General features: G+C 45.1%; 2 protein-coding genes across 2 annotated transcripts; one reads left to right on the plus strand and one right to left on the minus strand.

Moving 5' to 3' along the window:
• Window positions 1–573: 573 nt before the first annotated feature.
• Window positions 574–12,937, plus strand: ppox (protoporphyrinogen oxidase). The gene is made up of 13 exons (XM_084943254.1): window positions 574–665; window positions 2,571–2,661; window positions 4,956–5,090; window positions 5,223–5,338; window positions 5,556–5,688; window positions 6,518–6,662; window positions 7,045–7,238; window positions 7,799–7,859; window positions 9,387–9,505; window positions 9,754–9,867; window positions 10,640–10,789; window positions 12,068–12,110; window positions 12,192–12,937. The coding sequence occupies exons 2-13, from the start codon at window positions 2,578–2,580 to the stop codon at window positions 12,326–12,328; spliced, it is 1,431 nt and encodes a 476-aa protein (XP_084799380.1). The 5' UTR covers window positions 574–665; window positions 2,571–2,577; the 3' UTR covers window positions 12,329–12,937.
• A 272-nt stretch (window positions 12,938–13,209) lies between these two features.
• rbm42 (RNA binding motif protein 42) lies at window positions 13,210–23,340 on the minus strand. The gene is made up of 12 exons (XM_084943256.1): window positions 23,058–23,340; window positions 22,906–22,962; window positions 21,288–21,423; window positions 21,132–21,201; window positions 18,050–18,118; window positions 17,562–17,716; window positions 17,283–17,453; window positions 17,047–17,181; window positions 15,935–16,052; window positions 15,623–15,720; window positions 13,522–13,618; window positions 13,210–13,421 (listed from the first exon to the last, which is right to left on the minus strand). The coding sequence occupies exons 2-12, from the start codon at window positions 22,959–22,961 to the stop codon at window positions 13,309–13,311; spliced, it is 1,218 nt and encodes a 405-aa protein (XP_084799382.1). The 5' UTR covers window position 22,962; window positions 23,058–23,340; the 3' UTR covers window positions 13,210–13,308.
• Window positions 23,341–23,812: the final 472 nt, after the last annotated feature.

Here is a 23,812-nt window from a genome sequence, read left to right on the forward strand (position 1 = left end):
TTGGTCAGTCTACAGTCACTCAGACGGTAGAGCAGAGATTCAGCAAACGCTTTTCAGAACACACATGATGCGACTTACAGGTGTTTTTATGGCGCACTGTGGACTCAGGAAATAAGTAAGGGCACAAAACATGGGGTGGTTGACATGGCTGTTAGCTTTGGCCAGGCAGAGATAAAGAGTATGGTCAGGCAAGAAATGAGGAAAAGATGGCAAAGACAGTGGGAGGAAGAAAGGAAGGGACGATGGCTGTATAGAAGTCAAAGGAGGATATGAGACCCACAGGACGGAGTAGGAGAGAGGAGGTGATCATATCAAGAATGAGATTTGGACATACTGGTTTGACCACTACACTACTCGTGATGGGGAAACATAATACGGGGGAGTGTGACTACTGTGGAGAGGAGGAAACATGCTCAGTAACATAAAAATCCAATAGGATCTTTGTGATCAAAGGTCATCAGGCCTTATTTCAGTTTTAAAAAGAGGGGAAACTGTTTAGATTTGAGACCCAGACCACACTCCACACCAGTTGGTGGCGGTAATGCACCATTCAGTTGTTTGCCAGCTGCCAATAAAAATCTAAAATCAAGAAGAAGTCGGAAGCATTATTGTGGTCGTGAGTGGAGGCTGCGGAGCGCGGACTCGTTGCCGTGCCTCATCTACAGGTAAGCCCGAGCTCGGCAGCAGGACGCTGACTGTGAAGCGGCTCTGTCCGCTGTTGGCGCAGACTCTGTAACAGCCCGCGTGTTTGTTTCACGGGAATGGTGTTGGGCATCGTCCACCTGCCAAAGTAAAGACGCTCGTTCACACTTTCCACTGTGACCTGTCATCGTGGGGTTGTTTGGAAATGTCAGCAGCGTGCCACAGTTCTGCTGACATGTTTATGCGGCGCGTCCAGCCAGCAGCCTCTTATCCGCCGCGTAAACTTTCTTGCGCGTCTACACTAGGCTGTGCGGCAGCGTCTGTAGACTCGCGCACGCATAAAAGCACACGCACACACTGTGCGTGGGTGGCTGTAGCTCAGGTGGCAGAACTGGTTCGAGCCTAGTCTGCTCCAGTCTGCATGCGAGATACTGACCCGTGTTCCTCTCCGATGCATCCACGGGATGTGTGCAGATGTTAGTTAGCTAAGCAGCCTGTGCTGGTGTGAATGGGTGAATGCACAAGTTACGTAAAGCGCTTTGATTGCTCAAGATAGTGTAGAAACGCGCTATATAAGGACCGCGCACGGGGACAGCCTGAGTGACAGTTGGTGTCACAGTGTTCCTCTGGTCCGGTAACATCTGGGTTCATGTCCATCAGCTGCAATATTGAAATAAATCAAAGGGCAGTTATGCTCACATCTGTGCTGAATCATGATTCAAAAAAATCACAGATGAGTTTTAATAAAATGTTAACATGACGTCACATCATGACATCACATTCTTTACAGTTTTTAAAGCAGTTTGAGGTGAAACTCGGCACAGATGTAGAGAGATGAGAGAAAAATGTGTTGAAAGTTTCACGTCAACTGTTAAGGATGATTTTATATGAATATGATGCGCGCATACGTGGTGAGTCTGATCATCGCTGAAGGAGAGGCGCTGGCCCAAAGCTTACATTTACGCGTCAGATAAGAGGCAGCTGGCTTCACCACATCTCACAAATGGCAGCTCACTGAACCGCGGTGCGTCCTAATCCACTGAGGATAAAGGCGACACACCAAGAACAGAAAATTGGAATTCTTTCCTTTATTTCTGCTCTTTTAAGTATCAACTATACAAAAAGCCTCCTGCCAGGCTGCAGGGCTCTTTGTGTGAAGGTGGGCAGTTGGACAGACTGCTGACAGACTGACAGGGTGGAGGGTGACAGAGTGAGAGGCCTGATAAACCAACTGTCGTCTATATCTTTACCAGCTATCGGCTATCAGCTACACTCAGGTCCAGGGCTGGAAATAAAAATCTTCCAAACATTTTACCAGCCTCTAGTTTCTGTGTGTAACATTTGGCCAGAACAACCAAACCTTATGAATTGTATCATTTATTCTTAACTCTGTTACATTTCTGTACAGTACTTTTTTTTTTCTTACAGTGTATCATACATGTGTACCTGTACACACTGATGTAACACAGTATGAACACCTTAACGTAATTTAAACCTGACATGGTGGCTTGTGCATTGTTTTAAATTTACACACCACTTCATAAATTTACCCACATTTGGCCAGTGGTGGGTCCTAATTTCCACCCCAGCTCAGGTCCATCAGTACGTTTCACAGCTTGTCTATCCTACAGTCTGTTTGCCATGAAGCAGAGGTTCAGCTTTAATCTCTAATATTGAATTAAACATATAGGATTGTTAGCTCACATGAGCAGGTGTTTCATTTGCCCTCAGAATCTCACAACAGAGCAGAGTTAAGAGGTCTGGAGATGGATGGTTAATCCAGTCATTTTAATGTTAAACCTTTAAGTTAGGTTCTTCATTTCACGTTCACCATGGTGGCGTAAAAACCCCCAAAACAAATGTGTGTCCAAAAACCGGACGAGCATATTCGCTCTATTCACACTTCTTGATTTCATTTGTGTTTGCAGTTGGCCAATGAGAACAGTCGCTGTCCTTGGAGGAGGGATTGGGGGTTTGGCTGCATCCTACTACCTGTGCAAGAGCCCCCAGGTTACCAAGGTAACACATGCTTTGTTTGATTAGGAGAAAAAAGCCGGGAACAAAAACCCTTCATGTATGAAGCAAGTTTCTCGAGCACCCTTATTACATCTGGCAGATGTTAGAAGCACCCTGTGACAGTGTGAGCTGAAAACCTACTTGTTACTGGTTGAAGTTCATTATTGTCGCGCTGTTTGAAAAGCGCGCTTGAAAGGGAGTCAGTGGATGCCACGTGCTGCAGTGTAAGTACTGGAACAAAGGGAGGTGGTGTTTCCCCCACACTAGCTTCTTTTACTGGCTCCCTGTTAAGTCCAGAGTTGGATTTGAAACCCTACCCCTCATTTTTCTAACCCTCATCAAACCAGGAAGTGAAATCTCGATATTTGATTAGGAATTCCATTTGTAAAATGTCCTCAGCTAAGATGGGCAGGACGTCCTGTGTGCTCAGTAGGGATGGGTATCGTTTAGGTTTTATCCGATACCGGTGCCAAACCGGTACTTTTGAAACGGTGCCGGTGGTTAAACGGTGCTCAAACTGGTGGTTAATGAATGGAGAACACAAACTTTGTCCAAAAACCTCTCATGTTCAGCTGTTTTTTTGTAAAAAGATAACAATGTTAGCCTTTTCTGCAGCTATGGGGCATATATGGTATCACTCTTGGCTGGAAGCAGTGCTTAATCAATGGAAAAAACACAAACTTTGTCCAAAAACCTCTCATGTTTAGCTGTTTCCCTCTTTTTCTTTGGTCATTTTAGCCTTTTTGGCCAGGGTGAAGGGAGCATCTGCCATCAAACAAGAAGACAGCCGCATGTAGCTACGACGGTGTTTGCTAGTTCACCTTACGTGCATTAATGTAATAACGTGGTTAGCCTACTCAACGTAAATTACACATGAACAACATTAAGCTACTCACGCAGAGAAGAACGGCTGCTGCTGCATCATCATCCTCATCATTTCTGCTACACTGGCAGGGCTAGGGGCCAGGACTCTCCTCTTCGGGTTCTTGGGGGATGTTGCTAACTCCGGGTCCGATAACAGGCACCACACCCGCAGTAGATGTGCTCGGTGTGAGGTCTCGCAGCAAGCTATCAAATACGGCGCATTTTTCGGCTTTTAAAAAAACGCTATGCGTCGCCAGGTGTTTCATCGGATTCGAGGTGTTACCTCCTTTGACAGTATCACAGTATCAGCTTAAAGCACTTGTTGCTGCTGAGTTTGCATCTTTTGCTGTGAAGTACAGCCAGACTTTTGACCGCTTCGCCTTGGGCATTTTAATCTGTAGCTCTGCTCTAAAAGAACGTACGTACCTGGGCCCGCCTACTATCCTCGGAAACGTAAAATGATTGGCTAGAATCTAAAGTGTATCACAGCTCAGGAAAAACAAAGCACCGAAATGTGCGCTGCTTTTCGGTCTGGTTACTACCGTTTATGTCAGAACCGGTGCCATCACGGCACCGGATACCGGGACCCATCCCTAGTGCTCAGTTCTATTCAGTTTTATTTAAGGACAACACTTATCTCAGGACACTTTATATAAAAAGGCTGTTTCACATCAGTGCGTTGACCTCACTGCTAGTTAGAGCGAATGACCCAACTTTGTGTTGCGCTGAGCGCGCTGCTCTGCGGCTGCTCTGCGGCTGCTCTGCGGCTGCTCTGCGTGTACGAGATGCTCCTTCATTTCAAAAAATTGTGTCCCTCTTTGTATCCACTACGAGAGTCTGTGTCGTTTTATATCCAAATGTTTAATAAAACATGTATCGCTCATTCATCAGCACAAAAGCTTTGAAACTGTGCCGACTAGTGAAGAGTGTGTCGTTTCCACAATAGTCCCCCCGAGGTCCACAGAGCCGTTGAAAGGACTCTGGAGGTCCCTGTATGTGGAAAAGTTGACCAAACTTGGACGTGTACAGAAAGTTCATGTTCTGCAGGCTTTGCTTCTATTGGTCGCGGGAAAGTGCATCGCCACGCACCGCGGTCGATGCACGAGTATATCACGCGCCACATTTGTGCTTGTGATGCGCTTTCCTCGGCGCAGCAGGAAACTTAATGTACGGCGAAACCTGTAGACATGAGTGGGTTTCAGGGCTGCGTCCAATGTGAAAGGATATAGTGATTAAAGGACTTCCTGTACAGGTGCAGGGCTTTATGTCCTCCAGGAACATCTAAAGCATGAGATATGCAAATGAAGATTCAGGAAGGTTATTAAGATGTTTATATGAAATGTTGTGCCTCTTACTACCGTTTCATTTGTCTTTCATTTCTTGGCCATTGCTGCGTACACCTTGAGACGATTTAAACCTAAATATCCAAACAGGTCATTCTTTTAGAGGCAAGCAGTCGTTTTGGAGGTTGGCTGTGGTCCACTCGGAGATCAGATGGAGCAGTGTTTGAACATGGACCCAGAGGGATTCGACCTGCAGGGGCAGTGGGCTCCAACACGCTCAATATGGTGAGTTCATATCATAACAGCAACACTGAGACCAAATCACAGCAACTGTTAATAAGAGCTGAACTGACCACGACAGACTGAAACCTGGACGTGTGTGTGTCTGTGTGTGTGTGTGTGTGCGTGTGTGTGCAGGTGGATGATTTGGGTCTCGGAGAGGAGATTCTGCCGGTCAGCTACAGCCACGTTGCCTCCAGAAACAGATACCTGTATGTTAATGGTCAGCTGCACAAGATGCCGTCAGGACTCAGGTGAGTGTTTACAAACATTTACTGTAATGGACCGATACCACGTATCGGTATCGGTCCATCTCTAATTTACTGTTTGAATCAATCCAAACATTTGATTTTGCATTATGTGCTGCTGAGTGTCGACTGGCTGTATATTTACCCATTTCAAATGAAATCACGAAGCGTAACCTGTAACTTTCCGTCTTCCTCTCCGTCTCTTTGTGCATTTTTCCTTCAGTGGGATTGTGCGGACAGTCCCACCCTTCTCTCGGCCGCTGCTGCTGAGCGTCGCTGCTGAGATACTGGTGAATAAAACCAAGAACGACGACGAGTCAGTCCATTCGTTCGTTTCTAGGAGGCTAGGAAAGGAGGTGAGAAGAACTTTGTGTCAGTAAACAAGCCCCACACACACAGTCGCTTCAATAAACCTGTGGTAACATGGCAAAAACAGAGATGCAACAGGAGCCACAAATCAAACGGCGTTATTGAAACCAAGTTACTGACCTAACACCAGCTAAATATAGCACCAACAATGCCAAACAAAAGTGACCTGATGTCAGTCTCAAAATGTTCAGCAGTCTGGAAAAACTTCGCTGATTTAGTAACTTCAATAAGACTCCTTTCATCAGCAATATACTTACATCTTATCAAACCCAGACAAATGTTTGTCAATTGCACTTTTGCTTTTGCAAAGGCCCACAAAAAAAACCCTTACTAAAAGAAACAAACCCCAGCAGCCGTTCAGTTAAAGTGGAAGCTCCTGTCTGCTTGCCTGATCGTGCACCCCAGTCGTTATTCAGATTAGAGCTGCTTGAACATTCAACCCAGTGACCCCTGTAGGCAGATCTAAAAGTTCTGAACCAAAGAGCTGACGCGTGACCAGGAGGCCGGCAAAAACTCACAGACTGAACCAAAGTCTGAATGAGCAGGTGTGTATCAGTAGATACCCGACAGCTGTTTATCTTGTTCTTTATGAGGGAGGGAGGTAACACACGATGATTATCATTTGGAAACACGAGTGTATTTATTAAGGAAGACATGGAAACGTGAAGCTAGTCTCTAACAGTAATTACATAAGATTCACTTAACTAAAAAGGTAACATTGCTCGTGTGTGTGTGTGTGTGTGTGTGTGTGTGTGTGTGTGTGTGTGTGTGTGTGTGTGTGTGTGTGTGTGTGTGTGTGTGTGTGTGTGTGTGTAGTTAGCAGACATAGCTGTGGACAGCTTGTGTCGGGGTGTATTTGCAGGGGACTGCAGGAAGTTGAGTGTGCGCTCTTGTTTTCCTGTCCTCTACAACGCAGAGCAGCACAGAGGTTCCATCGTCCTGGGAATGCTGCTGGGCTCAGGTACACTCCAACACTTCCACTCTGACCATTTCTGACAATTTCCCAATACGTGCAACCATTTACCTGCACTGTACTTCCAGTTTATCTTAAAATCACTTCCAGGACTTTCTGAGTCACGTGTTTGTCAGGACTCTGATTAAATGTCTGTGTTTAGCCTCATAAAATCAAATAATTGATTTGAGCTCTGGGCCCTGGTTCTACACGCTGGCTCTTCGGTGGCTATTTTTCTGCCTGCATTGATGCTAACAGATGGTTGTTGTGTGCTGTCATCATTTGTTTGGCTTGGATTCAGCGTTTTCAGGCTGTCTCACTTTCCTCTGTGCTACCAGTGAAGTGTGCTGTCTTTATTGCAGGACTAAGGTTGTATGTTTGAAACCTGCAGGTGAGGCTCAGGTGATTACCCGCGGCCCTCTGGCTAAAAGATCTAAGAAAGAGTCGTGGGCCCAGTGGTCGTTGAAGAGGGGCATGCAGTCGTTTCCAGAAGCCATTGCAGAGAACCTACAACAGAGTGGGAGAGTGCAGCTTCACAAAGAGGCTGTTGTTAAACAGATTGATCCTTCAGCCTCTGGTTGGCAGGTTAGTGCGGAGGTTAAAGACGTTTAACTAAACCTTAGGTGGTTTGCAGTGGTGTGTTATGTCGGTACCATCATATCAGACACGGTAGTGTCGGGGGATGGCAGTTTGTTTGCTTCTTGCAAGGTTTCACATTTCCTGAAGAGAATGTGTAACGTCTGTAATGTTCTGATCCCCCTCGCCTGCTAGCACGAGGAAGTAACGACCGTAAGAAAGAAGGATGTGAACTTGGACTGTACTGCCATGAGGTTTTGTAAGGGAGCTCAGATCAATCTCTTCTTATTTCTGCATCACCAGCAGGTTGAACATCAGGGTAGTAATGTTGGTATTTGGTCTACACAAGTTAACCTCATTGAAAATGCAGTGAGGTCCTCTGTACGTCACCGAGACGTCATTGACTGCAAAGTTTGAGCTTTAATTCAAGGATTTAACACAAGTATTGCTTTGATTGTTACAGTTCAACATTTCAGAGGCCGTAGAGTCTGAGATGACTTTGATAAGCTGCGTGTGTCTGCGCGTGTGTCTGCGCGTGTGTCTGCGCGTGTGTCTGCGTGTGTCTGCAGGTCCATTTGGAGGATGGAGTCATATCAGCCGACCACATCATCTCTGCACTGCCTGCTAAAGGCAAGTATGATTGTAGAGCCGCCGTCAGCACTGATGGTGCAACAGCAGCTTCACTCTGAGCTTCCCTGAACAGCTGTAAGGGATTTCCACTGCTTTGTGTAACATCATTCTTTCTCTCACTACCCACAGCTTGTGACTGTACAGTGGGTAAAATCATTTCCTACGTGTATTTTTAAAGGTGCTCTTGAAATTGTTGCTCTGTGGGACCAGCACTCCAACACAGGAAGTCTGGATTGGCCGTCAGCTTAAAAAGTCCTATTTCTGCTCTTCGGTTCTTCCTCAGTAGCCGCTGCAAAACTTAGATGCAGCCGACGGGTGAGGGAACTCGACCAGTTCAGACTACCGCTCTCCTCCAGGTGTCTACCCCGCTCCCTTTGACAACAACCGGGTCCCGAGCAGCCTCGCAGAAACGTCAGCGACAGCGCCGCTGTAGATCGCTGCTCTTGCAGTACGACTAGGTTTCGTTTAGTGGCTCGGGAAGCTGACCCACTAGGGTCTGTTAACTGGAGACTGGAGTGACCTGTAAGAGCTATTTATACAAATGTAGTTCAATACTCGTTGTTAGCTTTATTGTTTTACGAAGGGTTAAAAGGGAATGTCCACAATTTAGACTTTTTGAATGCAAATATCTTATTAAAGCATTTTAAAAAGATCAAAGCAAAAGCTGAAGCAAATGGTACGAATCACAGAAGCAATCATACTTATTTAATGAGCTTGCTGTGAACTAATGCTGACTTTGTTCTGACCTCTGGGAGGTAGAAGAAGAGGACACGCCACATCTATGTGGATGTAGTCTGTCGGCAAGGAGTCGAGCATCTATGTGGATGTAGTCTGTCGGCAAGGAGTCGAGCGCTTGGAAGTTGTTTTGTAGACACAAACAGAAGAAATCCAAATCCTCTTGAATTTCTACGCTAACATGGCAAAAATCACAAATCCAGTCACACGTCCACAGTGCTGGGCGGTGCTTGTTATAAACGTTGGCACCCAATCACTGTTGTTGACCAACAGTCGCCCAACATCCAGCCGCACCGTTAGCTCTGACTCACGTGTAAGAAGTCAGATAAGTTTTAAACTTCAAAGTAACTTCATGACATTTTCTTCTTGTTTTATTCTTAGTGTAGAAATCCAGTCACATATGAATACACTTCACTTAGTTTCACTCAGATTTATCATCACATCCATTTAACATCATCTCCTTTAAATTCAAATGCATAAGAATGCTTCCTCTCAGCTTTGATGGTTGAGCTCGCTGGTTTTACATCATGAGGTGTTTCTTGTGTGACACGTTGGTAATGACACTGTTTCTCAGGCCATCAGTCGCGGCTGAACCAGCTGAGTTAGCACTAAATGGCAGGATTGTTTCTAACTGCTGGTCGATTTTATGAACATGTAAGCATTCAAGTTCTCCAGTAAGACGACGGCGACCCCATTTCGAAAACCTGCCTATGTGACACCAACTGTTCTGGATCATTTGAAGGATGACATTAAAAGTTTCCTTTTTTTGAGCCCTTGTTTCTCTGTTCACAGCTCTTTCTTCAGTGCTTCCCCGCTCCTGCCAACCTCTTACCCAGCAGCTGCAGGACATCTCCTCAGTAACAGTAGCTGTGGTCAATCTGGAGTATGACGGCTCCATCTTGCCTGTAATGGTGAGAATACAGGAGAGCACAAAAAACACTTCTTTGAATTTTGAGATTACCAGATACAAGAAGATTTTCACTGTGTTGTAAAAACAAACTATATTGAACCATCACTTTCATTCTGTGAGCCACTGAAGCCTCCAGCGCAAACAGCGACTTATTTTCTGATTCCTGGAGAAAAGAACATCAGACAGACTGCACACAAGCTTATTCAAACCTGTGTGTGTGTGTCCGTGTGTGTGTGTGTGTGTTGGCAGGGTTTTGGTCACCTCGTCCCGTCATCAGAGGATCGAGGGTTGCTCGGGGTGGTCTATGACTCTGTTCCCTTCCCTCAGCACAACAGACCAGATGGACAGACTACTAGACTGACGGTACAGACGAACAACACCTTGCGTCACTCTCACAGTGTGTTTCTGTGTATAACAATTGGTTGATGCAGCCTTGTGGAAGATTTGTTGCCTGCCAGCATCTTCACTGTGGCTGATACTGGATTTGTGATCATGGTCGTCTTTTCTTGTTACACTACTTTTTCTTTTCAGACATTTATCTGTTGCTATTACGTCTCAAAGCATGACTATTATGTCATTTCTTCTTCGCCGCCTTCTGTTTTACTGGCAGTTGGCAGCACATTTAGAGCAGGTAGTTGTACTGCCCTCTAGTGGAATAAAATGTAACTGCCTGTTACTCACACTGATTGCTTACAGTACTAATCAGGTGGAGCCAGATAATCTTCCATGGCACAGTGGTTGGGAAACACTGCACTGATGGATGCATCAGAGATAGTTTGGTGTTCAGTATCTTTCCCAGAAACACTTGGACTGGATGCCTGATCACCTGTTTATAAGTATAACTGTGCAGGTTCTCATCCAGCTCATGGTAATCTAAGGAACGTGGAAGACTGACTGGATTCTTTAACTTAGAATGAGAATATGAATTTACATGAACTCGTTCTGCACACCACACTGCTTTGGAGTATCCTGTGCTAATGGGGGGGGGGTACTACAGGAAGCACTGAGGCATATCTTCATAGTATTTGAAGAACTCAGCCAGCTTTTATAATGACAACAACACTTCCACTCATTTCACATGTGATTATCTGTCTTTTCTTTTATATCTGTCATATCTTTTCATCATGTTTCCTAGGTAATGATGGGCGGGGCTTGGTTCCAGGAGGAGTTTGGGGTTCCAGAAGCTGCAACAGCGGAGCGTCTCTTATCAAGAGCCACTGAGGCGGTGCGCTGCCACCTCGGAGTCACTGCGGCCCCCAGCTGGAGTCGAGTGATTCTACACAAGGTATGACCCCACATATTATATAGGACACACACACAGATACAAACTGCAGTTTTGAAATAACGATTTCATTTATTAATAGAAAAAGGCCATCCAAACAGTCCTGCCTTTGACTGGAGGAAGTCATTCCACCTGAAAACTAATGACCGTTTGTGCCACCATTGGCAGCAAGAACTGCAATCAGCTGTTTGCAGCATAACTGGGATGAGTCTTTTCACATCGTTGTGGAGGAATTTTGTCCCACTCTTCTTCACAGGGTTGTTTTAATCGGGCTCATCGGACGCCTTTTTCCATCATGGAAAAATGTTGTTTAAGAGACTTAAGTCCCCGTGTTTGGCACAATTAGCTGTTAGTAAAGTTGAACTCAGCTTCAGTTCATTCATGACTTTCAGGGGCAGCTACTTTTTCACATCAGGAAATAATTAAAAACTTTGCTCAATATTAAAATTTCATGATCTGAAACGTGTGAAAAATATCTCAGAAAACATGTCAAATGTACAAATATGTTAAAAAATGAAATTGTTCTGCGCAGTATCTTAGCTGTTCGTAGGACTGCACTCGTCTGGACACAAACCTCTGATGCTGTGTCTGAACTCAGGGTTACATCTCCTGATGCATCTGTTACCATGGAGCCACTTTGAGGTTTAGCTTCCACGTCTGATCCAGCTGTTCCTTTAGACACTATCACTTCTGTCTTGTTCTTTCACAACTTCTGCTTCTTGCCTGGTTGGTTGGCCAGGAGCTGCAAGGAGATGCCTTTGGTGGTGTTTCCCATCAGGACTTCTAAATCCAGATTCCCCTGTACATTATCACAGTGCATTTGTAGTGCATCTTATTGTATGCTGTCCCAGTTTACAGCTTATGTCCTGCTAATATGTGTTGGATAGTCTTTGAACCTTTGCGTATGGGTTCATAGCATAGAGGCTCTGTCAGCTGTGGTAGATGTAGCTATACCGAATGGTAGCAACATCAGGAAAAATGAACACAAAAACCTCAAGAAGTGCCAAGGACTGAGAGAAGATGTGGAGGGTGAAGGTGACACTGGTCCCAGTGGTAATCGGAGCACTCGGTGCAGTGACCCCCAAGCTAGTCGAGTGGCTCCAGCAGATCCCGGGAACAACATCCCAGATCTGTGTGCATAAGAGCGCAGTCTTAGGAACTGCTGAGATCCTGCACAGGACCCTCCCAGGCCTCTGGTTGTGTGTGTGAGAGAGAGATACCAATACTGCACTTTGAGTTACTTTAACAGAGATAAATTAAATTTGATCATCTTTTCAACAGGACTGCATACCTCAGTATTATGAAGGACACTTTCAGAGAGTTGGTAAGTATGAATCTGTTTAAATATTATACATTAACAAGGTGTGATGACAAATCGTTTAATGGTATTTTGTCTACTTCCCAGAGTCCATGCGCGGCTTCATAAAGAACAGTAACCTAGCCCTGTCTTTGACTGGTTCCTGTTACGATGGTGTGTCAGTGAATGAGGTCATCTTCAGTGGACGGACAGCTGTGGAGGAGTTGTTGGGAACTGTAGTATGATGAAGCTGGTTGCTATGAATCATGGGATTCATGTGGGCTTGAATCTTCTACCACCTGTAATGCCTTGAATCATCCAGACATATCTGACATTGTTTGGAAAAAGTGCGCTCACTGATGTCAGCTGCAGCGGTTTGAATCTAAGATGCATCTTAAACTTTATATTTTTGCCTGTATAACCCAAGATTGTGTTAACACGCCTGAATGTCACTGCGGAGCTGCTTCAGATTGTGCAGTCTTTGTTCCCATTGCTTTGTGTTTATTGGATGGTCTGTGGCGACACAGATATGAGAACGTTTCACTTTAAATGGCCAACTTGCCTACTGACATGATTTGAAGTTTAAGATCTTTGTTTCTGTTTCATTGCATTTATTTTGAATGTAATTGATAAAGATGAGCTGATATGACCTGCACATACTGGCACCAGTCGAATTGTTACTGCAGCGCCGTCATAAAGCTCTTCCCTCAAATCAGCGTGTGCATCCAGCCTTTAAATTCCTGCCATGACAGTAAGTAACGGCTTTTACTTCTCCCTGTAGATGCTGCCAGTTAACCATGTCACATGCTGAGGCCTTTTCATTGAGCCAATGTTAATAAAAACATTCAGACGTAGGCCTGTGTTTCTGCGGTTATAAAGTGATTTTCTTTATTTCGTCAGCCCTGAATTGTCATGAGGATCTTTCCCTCTTTAGCTCTCGAGTTGTTGTGGTCTGCAGAGCCTTCTCTAATGGGTTCAGTTGTATATTGCACCAAATCATTATTGTAAAGTCCCTTCAATAATTTTCCAAGCCAAAAGGAGACTGAACCACTGCCTCGTCCAAAATAAACTGATTACAATGGCAGTCAGTATGGATACAATGTAAGCACATCACGTAAAGCAAACATCTTAAAAATATTGGTTTTATTTTAGAAGGAAAACAAAAAGTTATGAGTCCATGGACCGGGTCATGAGGCCACACACAAACACACACACTTGCTGGAAACTATCTGAGGCCCAGTTTCTTCTTCTCTTTTTGTTTCTTGCGAACCACTTCAATGTTGCGGTCCTTCCACATGCTCTTCCTCAGTTTGATGGGACGGCTACCAACGTACTTCCCTGGACAAACACAGAGAGGGAAAGAACTGTAAGAGTGCCAGGATGGTAACAAATCCCCTGTAACAACAGCTGTAGCGAGAGCCCGTGTGAGGAGACTCACCGTTCATCTCTCTCATGGCTCTCACGTAGTCATTTGGATCTTTGAAGCTCACAAAACCGTAGCCTTTGGTTTTTCCAGTCCGTTTGTCTCTGACCACCTGCTGACACACACAGTAATGACTAGAGCAGGGCGATGTGACCAAAAATATTTATCACGATAGACATTTGAAAATTTGCGATAACAATATAACTGACGATATAATTTTTATTAGTGCAAAAACAAACCATCAATGTGTTTTCACTTAAACAAGCAGCTGTTTTTTATGTGCATTAAAGGTATATAAAAATGTAACAGTGCAAATGCAAATTCCTCGCTGACAGTTTAACCAAAAGGCATTTCCAGTGGAAACTGGCCGACACATCCTCAGCATAACCATGTATAATATCCACTAAACTTAAAAAGAGGTTAAACACACACAATACGGTAATATTATGTTGAAACAGTACGTATCACTCCGCGAGGCTCCTGCCTACGACAGCCGTAACGCTCCGACAATCCATCAAGCGGTGCGGCTTCGTAGCTCAGCAAAGTCGTACTGAAACATTTGACAGATTTTCGAGCGCCGTGTACATAAAATCGTTTCGAGGTCAGTAAACACAACCAGAGTTCATACATAAGGCCCACGGGATTATAATCTGTCGGTTTTCAGAAAAATCAAAGCATTGATTTTAAGTGTGCCGTATTTTCCAAAAACACGGTAATAACGACGGCCCGCTAGCATGCTCTACCAAAAATAGTGCTTTGTTGTGTATCTGACGGACGAAAGCTAAACCAGTTCCACCACTGAAGCTGCAGCATTTTTACAAATCAGTTCTGGTCCATCGTTTCATTCAACAATCCGCTTTCGTCCTTCTTATTCTCCATCGCTGCCGTGCTTTTTCCACCACGTATGAAAACAAAGGCGCTGCGCATGCGCATTTTACCCATATTCTATCGCAATATTTCATTTTCTTATCGTTGCCCAACATTATACCGGTATTACCGTGAACAGTATGATATGGCCCAGCCCTAGTAATGACTTCATGTTACCCACCAACCGGTGACACGAGACACTTCCACAGAGAAGTGGACTTGTATTTTTAACAGTACTTTATGCCCTCACTATCGATCACCCAATGCACCTTAATATTTGCTAATTAAATAACATGCCTTTGGGCTGTGGGAGGAAACCAGCATACTCCGAGTGAGCAGGTGCAGCCACTCCTTACACCAACAGCAGGAGTTTGTTGCAGATGACAGTAAAATATTTTGGGGTTCTTCAAACTCCTCACAGAATCCCAGTCAGAGGTCAAACCAGTGCACCTGCCCTGAAAATCCACTGGTTGCCAGATCAGTGGTTTCCCCTGAGCTAACCTTGAGTTCAGGTTTTTGGTTACATTTGAGGCACAAACAACAAACATGAAGGTTTTTACTGCCTCTTGAACAGCGTTCCTTTAATATAAGCTGCCATAAAGACTCTTTCATAGAGGACGACATGAACCGTTTACAGCTTGAAGCTGAGGAGTCTCCACCTCTGCTTTCATCTGTTACCAGATATTAATAAATCCAGATGGAAGACATTGTTTACCTACAGCGTATGTGTTAAATGTTCAGGGAACTGATATCCTATCAAACTGAATTTGACAGCATATGATTTCATTTGAGTGTCTTGACTAAAATCTAATTTAGCTTCAATCATAATTTAGAAACGTACATTTATTTCGTTTTAGTCGACTAAATATAGTTGATGAAATCTAAAGTTTACTCAGTTGTTTGTGTTTTTACTGGTCAGAGTAGCTCCACAGTTTACAGAGCTTCTCGTTTTCCTTCACGTCTCTGCTCGTCTCTTCCTTCCAAGCACTTTGTTGCTTATTTCTCATGAAAATACAACTAAATGTCAGAGGTCACCGCCCACACAGGATTACTTCTGACTGAATCATTTCCATATTCGTCCTGCCGTTCTACACAACTTAAATTGTTCTAATTTGATCTCATCTATCCATAACATTTTAATCTTATTTTTATTCACTGACAAAAGTGTGTCACTAGTTTTTAACTCAGTTATCGTCTTTTTGTTAGGGGAAGAAAAAAGAAAGAAAGATGAACAGACAAATGACCCGACCTTAGCTTTGAGGAAAGATGGGTATCTGCTGAAGGCTCTGGCCAGTATGTCATCATTAACCTCGTTACCAAGATCACCACAGAAAATACGGAAGTCATCTGCAACATGGAGAGACAATTCTGCTGATGTTACACATGAAAAACTAAAATCACCATGGCTACTGAAACACACCTAATTTAAAATGTATTTACTTTAGCTGCATTCAACTGATGTAAACATCACTCTGCCAAAAATCAACTGAAAAAACAAACAATGACACTCTGAGCTTTCTCTGTTCTGTTGTTACTGTTAGTGAAGTTGGTGGAGCTGCACCTGATTCCCATTCCAGCAGACTCTGGTCCTCCCAGGTCGTCCCTGCTGCTGTGCGGATACACTTCTTCACCTTCTCCGTTTTTGCCTTTTTTTTGTCTTCAGTAGTAGTTTCCACATGCTGACACACACACACACACACACACACCCACCAAGTTTAACTTTGGGTAGAAACTGCTGTTGTCAAGCATCATCTGGACAACTAGGACAGTCAGCAGCATTAAAAATGATATATTCTAATAATCTGATATATGCTGCTGATAAACCACAGTCAACAAAAATAAAAAAAATTCGTTAAATATTTTACTTTACATTAAATGAATATATGAACGTTTACCTTTTTGAATAAAATTATTTAAAAAAAGACATTTACTTTTTCACACTATCCAGTCTGAGACGAGCACTCAGTCATCACTGTTAATGCAGCGGCAGCTCCAGAGGGCCATAACAATAAACGAATGCTGTGCTATGTGGGTAGCTAGCATTATCGCTAACAGCATGCTGTTCAGCAAAGCATGGTCCTCCTGTTAAATAACAGCTAGTATTCCAGGTGTTTTGAAAATTTGTTTTGCTTTGATAATTAGCAAATATTTGACTTCTCATATGCTGTAATATTCTAAATATTTTCATTGAAATGCATTCTGATTGTATGCATTTTGATTTTAGATGAATATTTACCTTATAAACATTGGGGTTTTTTTTATATTGTTTACCATTCTATGTTAATTGTTTATCATTTGTAACAGCACCTAAAACACTAAAATGTAAATTTAAACAAAAGAAATTCCCAAATCTGTGACAGATACTGATTTACACATTATTTAATATAAATAAATATCTCATTTGTAAATGTGCAAATTCATAAATGTCCTCACATATTGGTTGGGTCACGATGTAAGATGTTGAAGGCAATTAGCTGTAGAATAATATTTATAATTCTAACTTTATAATAAGTTTTCCATTCACCAGTATTTTAAAAATGCATATAACACCTGAAACAGCGGTACGTGCAGTGTTACTGCCCAGCACCTGCTATGTGGCTTCACAGTCTAAATATTTACGGGCTCTCGCTCCTCGTTACAAAGTAAAGAGCAAAGTGTTTTGCAGAAATCCACCTCAGTTTGGGGGGGTTCAGGCTCCGGCATACTAGGTCCAATCACCGTGCCGCTGTCCTCACTCTCCTTCTTGCTGAGCAGACCTGCAGCCATCACTGCAGCCTGCTGCTCGGCCACCCGCGCTGCCAGTTCTTCCTGCAACACCCAGATCACAAGGCCTCAGAAACTACAAGTTCTGTACATCTGAAAGAATCCAGCGTAAAACAAATGTGTGTTTCATGCACGGATCAAAATACCATTCGGGCCTGTCTCTGAGCGTGAACTTCATTTCTTTTTAGTCCAACATGGGCAGGAGGAGCAACGTACACAGTTGGTGCTGCCTGGATGATTGACGGTGTTGGTTTGACAGGAAGTGGGGCTACTTGTCGTGTAGGTGGGCCTGACACCATCGAAACCATATCACCAACCTGAAAGAGACAAATTTGGACGAGAGGGTTCGAGGTGATGCTCGTCCATTTTACATGATCTCAGTAAGACATGAAGCAGTCTGCACACACAGACTCATGTTTGTGAACCTGAGGTGGAGCAACCATGGGCTGGATGGGCTGAGAAGGTCCCTGAGGCATTGGGCCCTGCAGGGAAGGAGGGAGCATCATGGGTGGAGGTGGAGGAGGTCGTGGCAAAGGAGGTGCTACTGGAGGACCACGCATCATCTGTAGCCTCGGACCACCTGACAACACAGAGTCCAACCCACAATCCATGTTCAGCTGGGACAAACTTCATCTACACTGGTTTATGAAACCATTTCAATGCTTCCCAACACTCTGCAAACCCATCTGACTGGTTTGTGTCTTACAGTGTTTTCAGCAGATTCCTTTAAACTCTGTCTTCGGGTGGAGTTTAAGTGATCAGCCTGTGCTGTATCAACACCCTGTCCTGAAACACTGACCATCAAGTCTGCATGTTCTGTTTGCTCCAAATAAGGCAGATTTCATACACTATATGCTACATGTAATGTTCAGACACACCCACGAGGCAAAAACACCAAGTCTTCAAAAATTACCTGGTCTTTGCAGAATATGTGGAACAAAAGCCGGTCTCATCATGGGAGGAGGAGGTCGTACTGGAGGAACTGACACAGAGAGAGCACAGAGTGAACACAGAGTGAGCAGAGAGAGAGCGCAGAGTGAGCGCAGAGAGAGCACAGTGAGCACAGAGAGAGCAGAGAGAGAGCGCAGAGTGAGCGCAGAGAGAGCACAGTGAGCACAGAGAGAGCGCAGAGTGAGCACAGAGAGAGCACAGTGAGCACAGAGAGAGCACAGTGAGCACAGAGAGAGCGCAGAGTGAGCACAGAGTGAACACAGAGTGAACACAGAGAGCACAGAGTGAACACAGTGAGCACAGAGTGAACACAGTGAGCACAGAGTGAACACAGAGTGAGCAGAGAGAGAGCGCAGAGTGAGCGCAGAGAGAGCACAGTGAGCACAGAGAGAGCGCAGAGTGAGCACAGAGAGAGCACAGTGAGCACAGAGAGAGCGCAGAGTGAGCACAGAGTGAACACAGAGTGAACACAGAGAGAGCACAGAGTGAACACAGTGAGCACAGAGTGAACACAGTGAGCACAGAGTGAGCACAGAGTGAACACAGTGAGCACAGAGTGAGCACAGAGTGAACACAGAGTGAACACAGAGAGCACAGAGTGAACACAGAGAGCACAGAGTGAACACAGAGAGCACAGAGTGAGCGCAGAGAGAGCACAGAGTGAACACAGTGAGCACAGAGTGAGCACAGAGTGAACACAGTGAGCACAGAGTGAGCACAGAGTGAACACAGTGAGCACAGAGTGAGCACAGAGTGAACACAGAGTGAACACAGAGTGAACACAGAGTGAGCGCAGAGAGAGCACAGAGTGAGCACAGAGTGAGCGCAGAGAGAGAACACAGTGAGCACAGAGAGAGAACAGAGTGAGCGCAGAGAGAGCACAGAGTGAGCACAGAGTGAGCGCAGAGAGAGCGCAGAGTGAACACAGAGTGAGCGCAGAGTGAACACAGAGTGAGCGCAGAGAGAGAACACAGTGAGCACAGAGAGAGCACAGAGAGAGCACAGAGTGAACACAGTGAGCACAGAGTGAGCACAGAGTGAACACAGTGAGCACAGAGTGAGCACAGAGTGAACACAGTGAGCACAGAGTGAACACAGAGAGCACAGAGTGAGCGCAGAGAGAGCACACAGTGAGCGCAGAGAGAGCACAGAGTGAGCGCAGAGAGAGCACAGAGTGAACACAGAGTGAGCACAGAGAGAGCACAGAGAGAGCACAGAGAGAGCACAGAGAGAGCACAGTGAGCACAGAGTGAACACAGAGTGAGCGCAGAGAGAGCACAGAGTGAACACAGTGAGCACAGAGTGAACACAGTGAGCACAGAGAGAGCACAGAGTGAACACAGAGAGCACACAGTGAGCACAGAGTGAGCACAGAGAGCACAGAGTGAACACAGTGAGCACAGAGTGAGCACAGAGAGAGCACAGAGTGAGCACAGAGTGAGCACAGAGTGAACACAGTGAGCACAGAGTGAGCACAGAGAGAGCGCAGAGAGAGCGCAGAGAGAGCACAGAGTGAACACAGAGTGAGCACAGAGAGAGCACAGAGAGAGCACAGAGTGAACACAGAGTGAGCGCAGAGAGAGCACAGAGTGAACACAGTGAGCACACAGTGAGCACAGAGTGAGCACAGAGAGCACAGAGTGAACACAGTGAGCACAGAGTGAGCACAGAGAGAGCACAGAGTGAACACAGTGAGCACAGAGTGAGCACAGAGAGAGCGCAGAGAGAACACAGAGTGAGCACAGAGAGAGCACAGAGAGAGCACAGAGTGAACACAGAGAGAGCACAGAGAGAGCACAGAGAGAGCACAGAGTGAACACAGAGAGAGCGCAGAGAGAGCACAGAGAGAGCGCAGAGTGAACGCAGAGAGAGCGCAGAGAGAGCACAGAGTGAACGCAGAGTGAGCGCAGAGAGAGCACAGAGTGAACACAGAGTGAGCACAGAGTGAGCACAGAGTGAGCACAGAGTGAACACAGTGAGCACAGAGTGAGCACAGAGAGAGTGCAGAGAGAGCGCAGAGTGAACACAGAGTGAGCACAGAGAGAGCACAGAGTGAGCACAGAGAGAGCACAGAGAGCACAGAGAGAGCACAGAGTGAACACAGAGTGAGCACAGAGTGAGCACAGAGTGAGCACAGAGTGAGCACAGAGTGAACACAGAGAGAGCACAGAGTGAACGCAGAGTGAGCGCAGAGAGAGCACAGAGTGAACACAGAGTGAACACAGAGTGAGCACAGAGAGAGCACAGAGAGAGCACAGAGTGAACACAGAGAGAGCACAGAGTGAACACAGAGAGAGCACAGAGAGAGCACAGAGTGAACACAGAGTGAGCACAGAGAGAGCACAGAGAGAGCACAGAGTGAACACAGAGTGAGCACAGAGAGAGCACAGAGAGAGCACAGAGTGAACACAGAGTGAGCACAGAGAGAGCACAGAGTGAGCACAGAGTGAGCACAGAGAGAGCACAGTGAGAGCACAGAGTGAACACAGAGTGAGCACAGAGAGAGCACAGAGAGAGCACAGAGAGAGCACAGAGTGAACACAGAGTGAGCACAGAGTGAGCACAGAGAGAGCACAGAGAGAGCACAGAGTGAACACAGAGTGAGCACAGAGAGAGCACAGAGAGAGCACAGAGTGAACACAGAGTGAGCACAGAGAGAGCACAGAGAGAGCACAGAGTGAACACAGAGAGAGCACAGAGAGAGCACAGAGAGAGCACAGAGTGAGCACAGAGAGAGCACAGAGTGAGCACAGAATCTTAGCACCACAACATGCATCAAAAACAATCAGAATACTTTATTGATCCCTCGGGGAAATTATTTTGGTCACAGCGCTCCAGTACTTTTTTTGAGGAAACAGCTGATATCGTTATCCATTCCAGCTACAGCTTTCATCAGCTTTGGTTTCCATCCAAATATTTTGAAACACAAACCCAAGCAGCCGGACCGAACCACGAGCAGCAGATCTAACTGTCAGCGTGCTTCCAGGTGAGGAAAAGTTTTTACTGGATGGTGACACTCTTGTCATGTGAGCATTTGTCTTTACCTGGTCCCACGAAGGCTTGTGGTGGAGGTCCAACAAAAGTTGCAGCTCTGGCTTCTAATGTCTGCTGGACCTGAGAAAGACCACAGAGTGTGTGAGCGAGAGAGGGTGCTGTTTTTATTAATCACATCGAGACCAATACTTTTATAACACACAAACCTGTCTGTAGGTGTTGGTTCCTATAATGGGTCGCACCACTGGAACTGTTGGGACGGCCAGAGCTACAGGTACTGCCTCCATGACAGGTGGACTTCCTGATACTGGTACTGGCCCACCGAGAACCTCCTGCTCAAAGCTAGAGAAGCAGAGTGATGTTTGTATTAGATTTCATTTTTGACGGTGAGCATTCTTCCTCCTCCAAACACTCAATTTCGGTCTCATCTGACCACAACACTTTCGCCCAATCGTCCTCTGAATCACTGAGACGCTCAGTGCCAAACTTCAAACGGGCCTGTACGTGGGCTTTCCTGAGCAGGGAGACCCTGCGAGCAGGATGCTATGCTCGTAGCTGCTTGGTGATGGTCCTGTAGCCTATTCCTATTCCTTGTGTGTCCACAATCTTCACCCTGGCATCCTTGGAAACGTTTTGGTCTTAGCCATGGTGCAGAGTTTGGAATCTGGACAGATTGATTGCATCTATGGACAGCTCACTTTTATGCAGGTAACGAGCCGAGAAGGCTCCTAATGTCAGCTCGTTACCTGCATAAAATACACCTGGGAGGCAGAAATCTTGCTGATTGACAGGGGATCAAATATTTATTTCATTCATCAAAATACTAATTTATTTGTAACTTTTTTGAAATGCATTGTTTAGATTATTGTTGTCTCTCACTGTTCAAATAAACCGACACTAAAATTATACTCTGATCATTTCTTTGTTAGTGAGCAAACTTACAAAATCAGCTGGGGTTCAAATAATGTTTCCCTGACTGCATCTATCAAACTCAACCCTTCACTTCATTTTATGTGCAAACAAGCTTTTCCACCAGAAAGTTCCACTCCACAGCACAGGACACATTTGTGTAAATGCAGCAAATACACATGGCCACACTAACAGATGGCCGATACACAAAGCTGTGGAAATAAACTGGAATATAAGTCATGAAACATACTTCATGCGTGACAGTGAAGAGCAAAGTGAGTAATCTGTGGCTCACAGATAAACTAGTAAAGAGAAAGGGCAGCAGCTCTAAGTGCATCTGCTGCTAGTGTTGATATTTGCTCACTGGCCGTTTTGTTAGGTACAAGTGTTCACCTGCTTTTTAATACAATTATCTACTCACATGGCTGCAACTCAATACATTTAGTTTTGTCGAGACTATCAAGATGACTGCTGATGTTCAAAGAAAACACCGGAATGAGGAAAACTGGAGATTTCACTGAGTTTGAATGTGGCTGGATGCTGATGTCAGCTGGGATTTTCCTGCACAGCTGCCTGAGGGGTTACCTGCTCACTGGATGCATCTGTGTCTCTTCCCAGAGGCAAACTGGGATCTTTTGCTTGTTAGGCAAATGGGCACCACAACACTAGTTTAATCTTGTTATTGTGACATTTAAAGTGAAGTGTTTTGACTGCAATAGTTTGATCACGTGCAGTTGGCATGGCCTGAATACTGTCTCGGTGAAGCACCTTGCTAACACTGAAAGGCCAGAGGAACACACTCATGCATCCTCGCGTCGACATGCAAACAGTCACATGAAAAACCTGCGACGTAATCGAAGAGGTGCTAGTACAGCTCTGCGGCTTGTGTGTGCAGTGAGGATGCTTCGTACTCACAGCGCCATCTCAGCCTCCATCTCCTTCAGACGCTCCTCGCCGGACTTGAGCGCCATGCTGTGAGAAAAACAGCCAACATGAGCTCAACGCTACAACAGCTGCATTCAGAAAAGCGCCTCCGTCTACACGCGGCTGGCCGCTGTAAGCCTTACCTTCAGCTGGAGTTTGTACGCTGCCTACGTTCACCGACTGGGCTACAAGCTAACAAGTAATGTTTAGCTCATTAGGCTCGAGCTAAACCAGCAACGAGCCCGTTTCTGCTGCTGTTCTCAGCCCACTCACTAACCCACCAACCCACGTCCACACTAACAGTACTAACTAACTAAAGAGGAATGGGATTATGCACTAACAAATACACATTCACGGGCTACTGAACCACCGTCCTAACGTTCTTCTGCTTTACCTTCTTCTTCGTCTTCTTGATGTTTATTAGACAAACAGCGAAACGGTGCATTAGCGCCACCAACTGGTAGGGCGTGTGAATCACGTCGCTCCAAAAACCGAAACAAACGAGTCTTAAATAACTTTAAGTCATCTTTCATTCTTCTAACCCTGCTCTCAGCTCCATCGTGTAGTACAACTTGCTCTATGGTTTCTTCTTCTGTACAGCACTCACATTTGTCTGAATCACGTTTGGCTGTTATGAATAATGTTTAAAACTGTGGGATATAAATTGTGATATGACTGTCTCCTCTCTCCTGTTCCTTCCTGTGCTTCTCATTCTCCAGTTTTCCTTTGGCATTTGGAAATCTGGTGTCCTCTCCTTTCTTCGTCTCATGTTTCCTATAAAATAACTGTATATCCTATTATATGAACCCTGTAGTTTTTAAACAAAGGTCAGACAGAAATCTTGTATGAGATATAATTACATTTTTTTTTAGTTTACTCTCAAAGCTGTTCCAGTTAA

Source organism: Perissodus microlepis, chromosome 11, assembly GCF_051167445.1.
Source record: "Perissodus microlepis isolate ML-2025 ecotype Zambia chromosome 11, ASM5116744v1, whole genome shotgun sequence".
Classification (NCBI taxonomy): Eukaryota; Metazoa; Chordata; class Actinopteri; order Cichliformes; family Cichlidae; genus Perissodus; species Perissodus microlepis.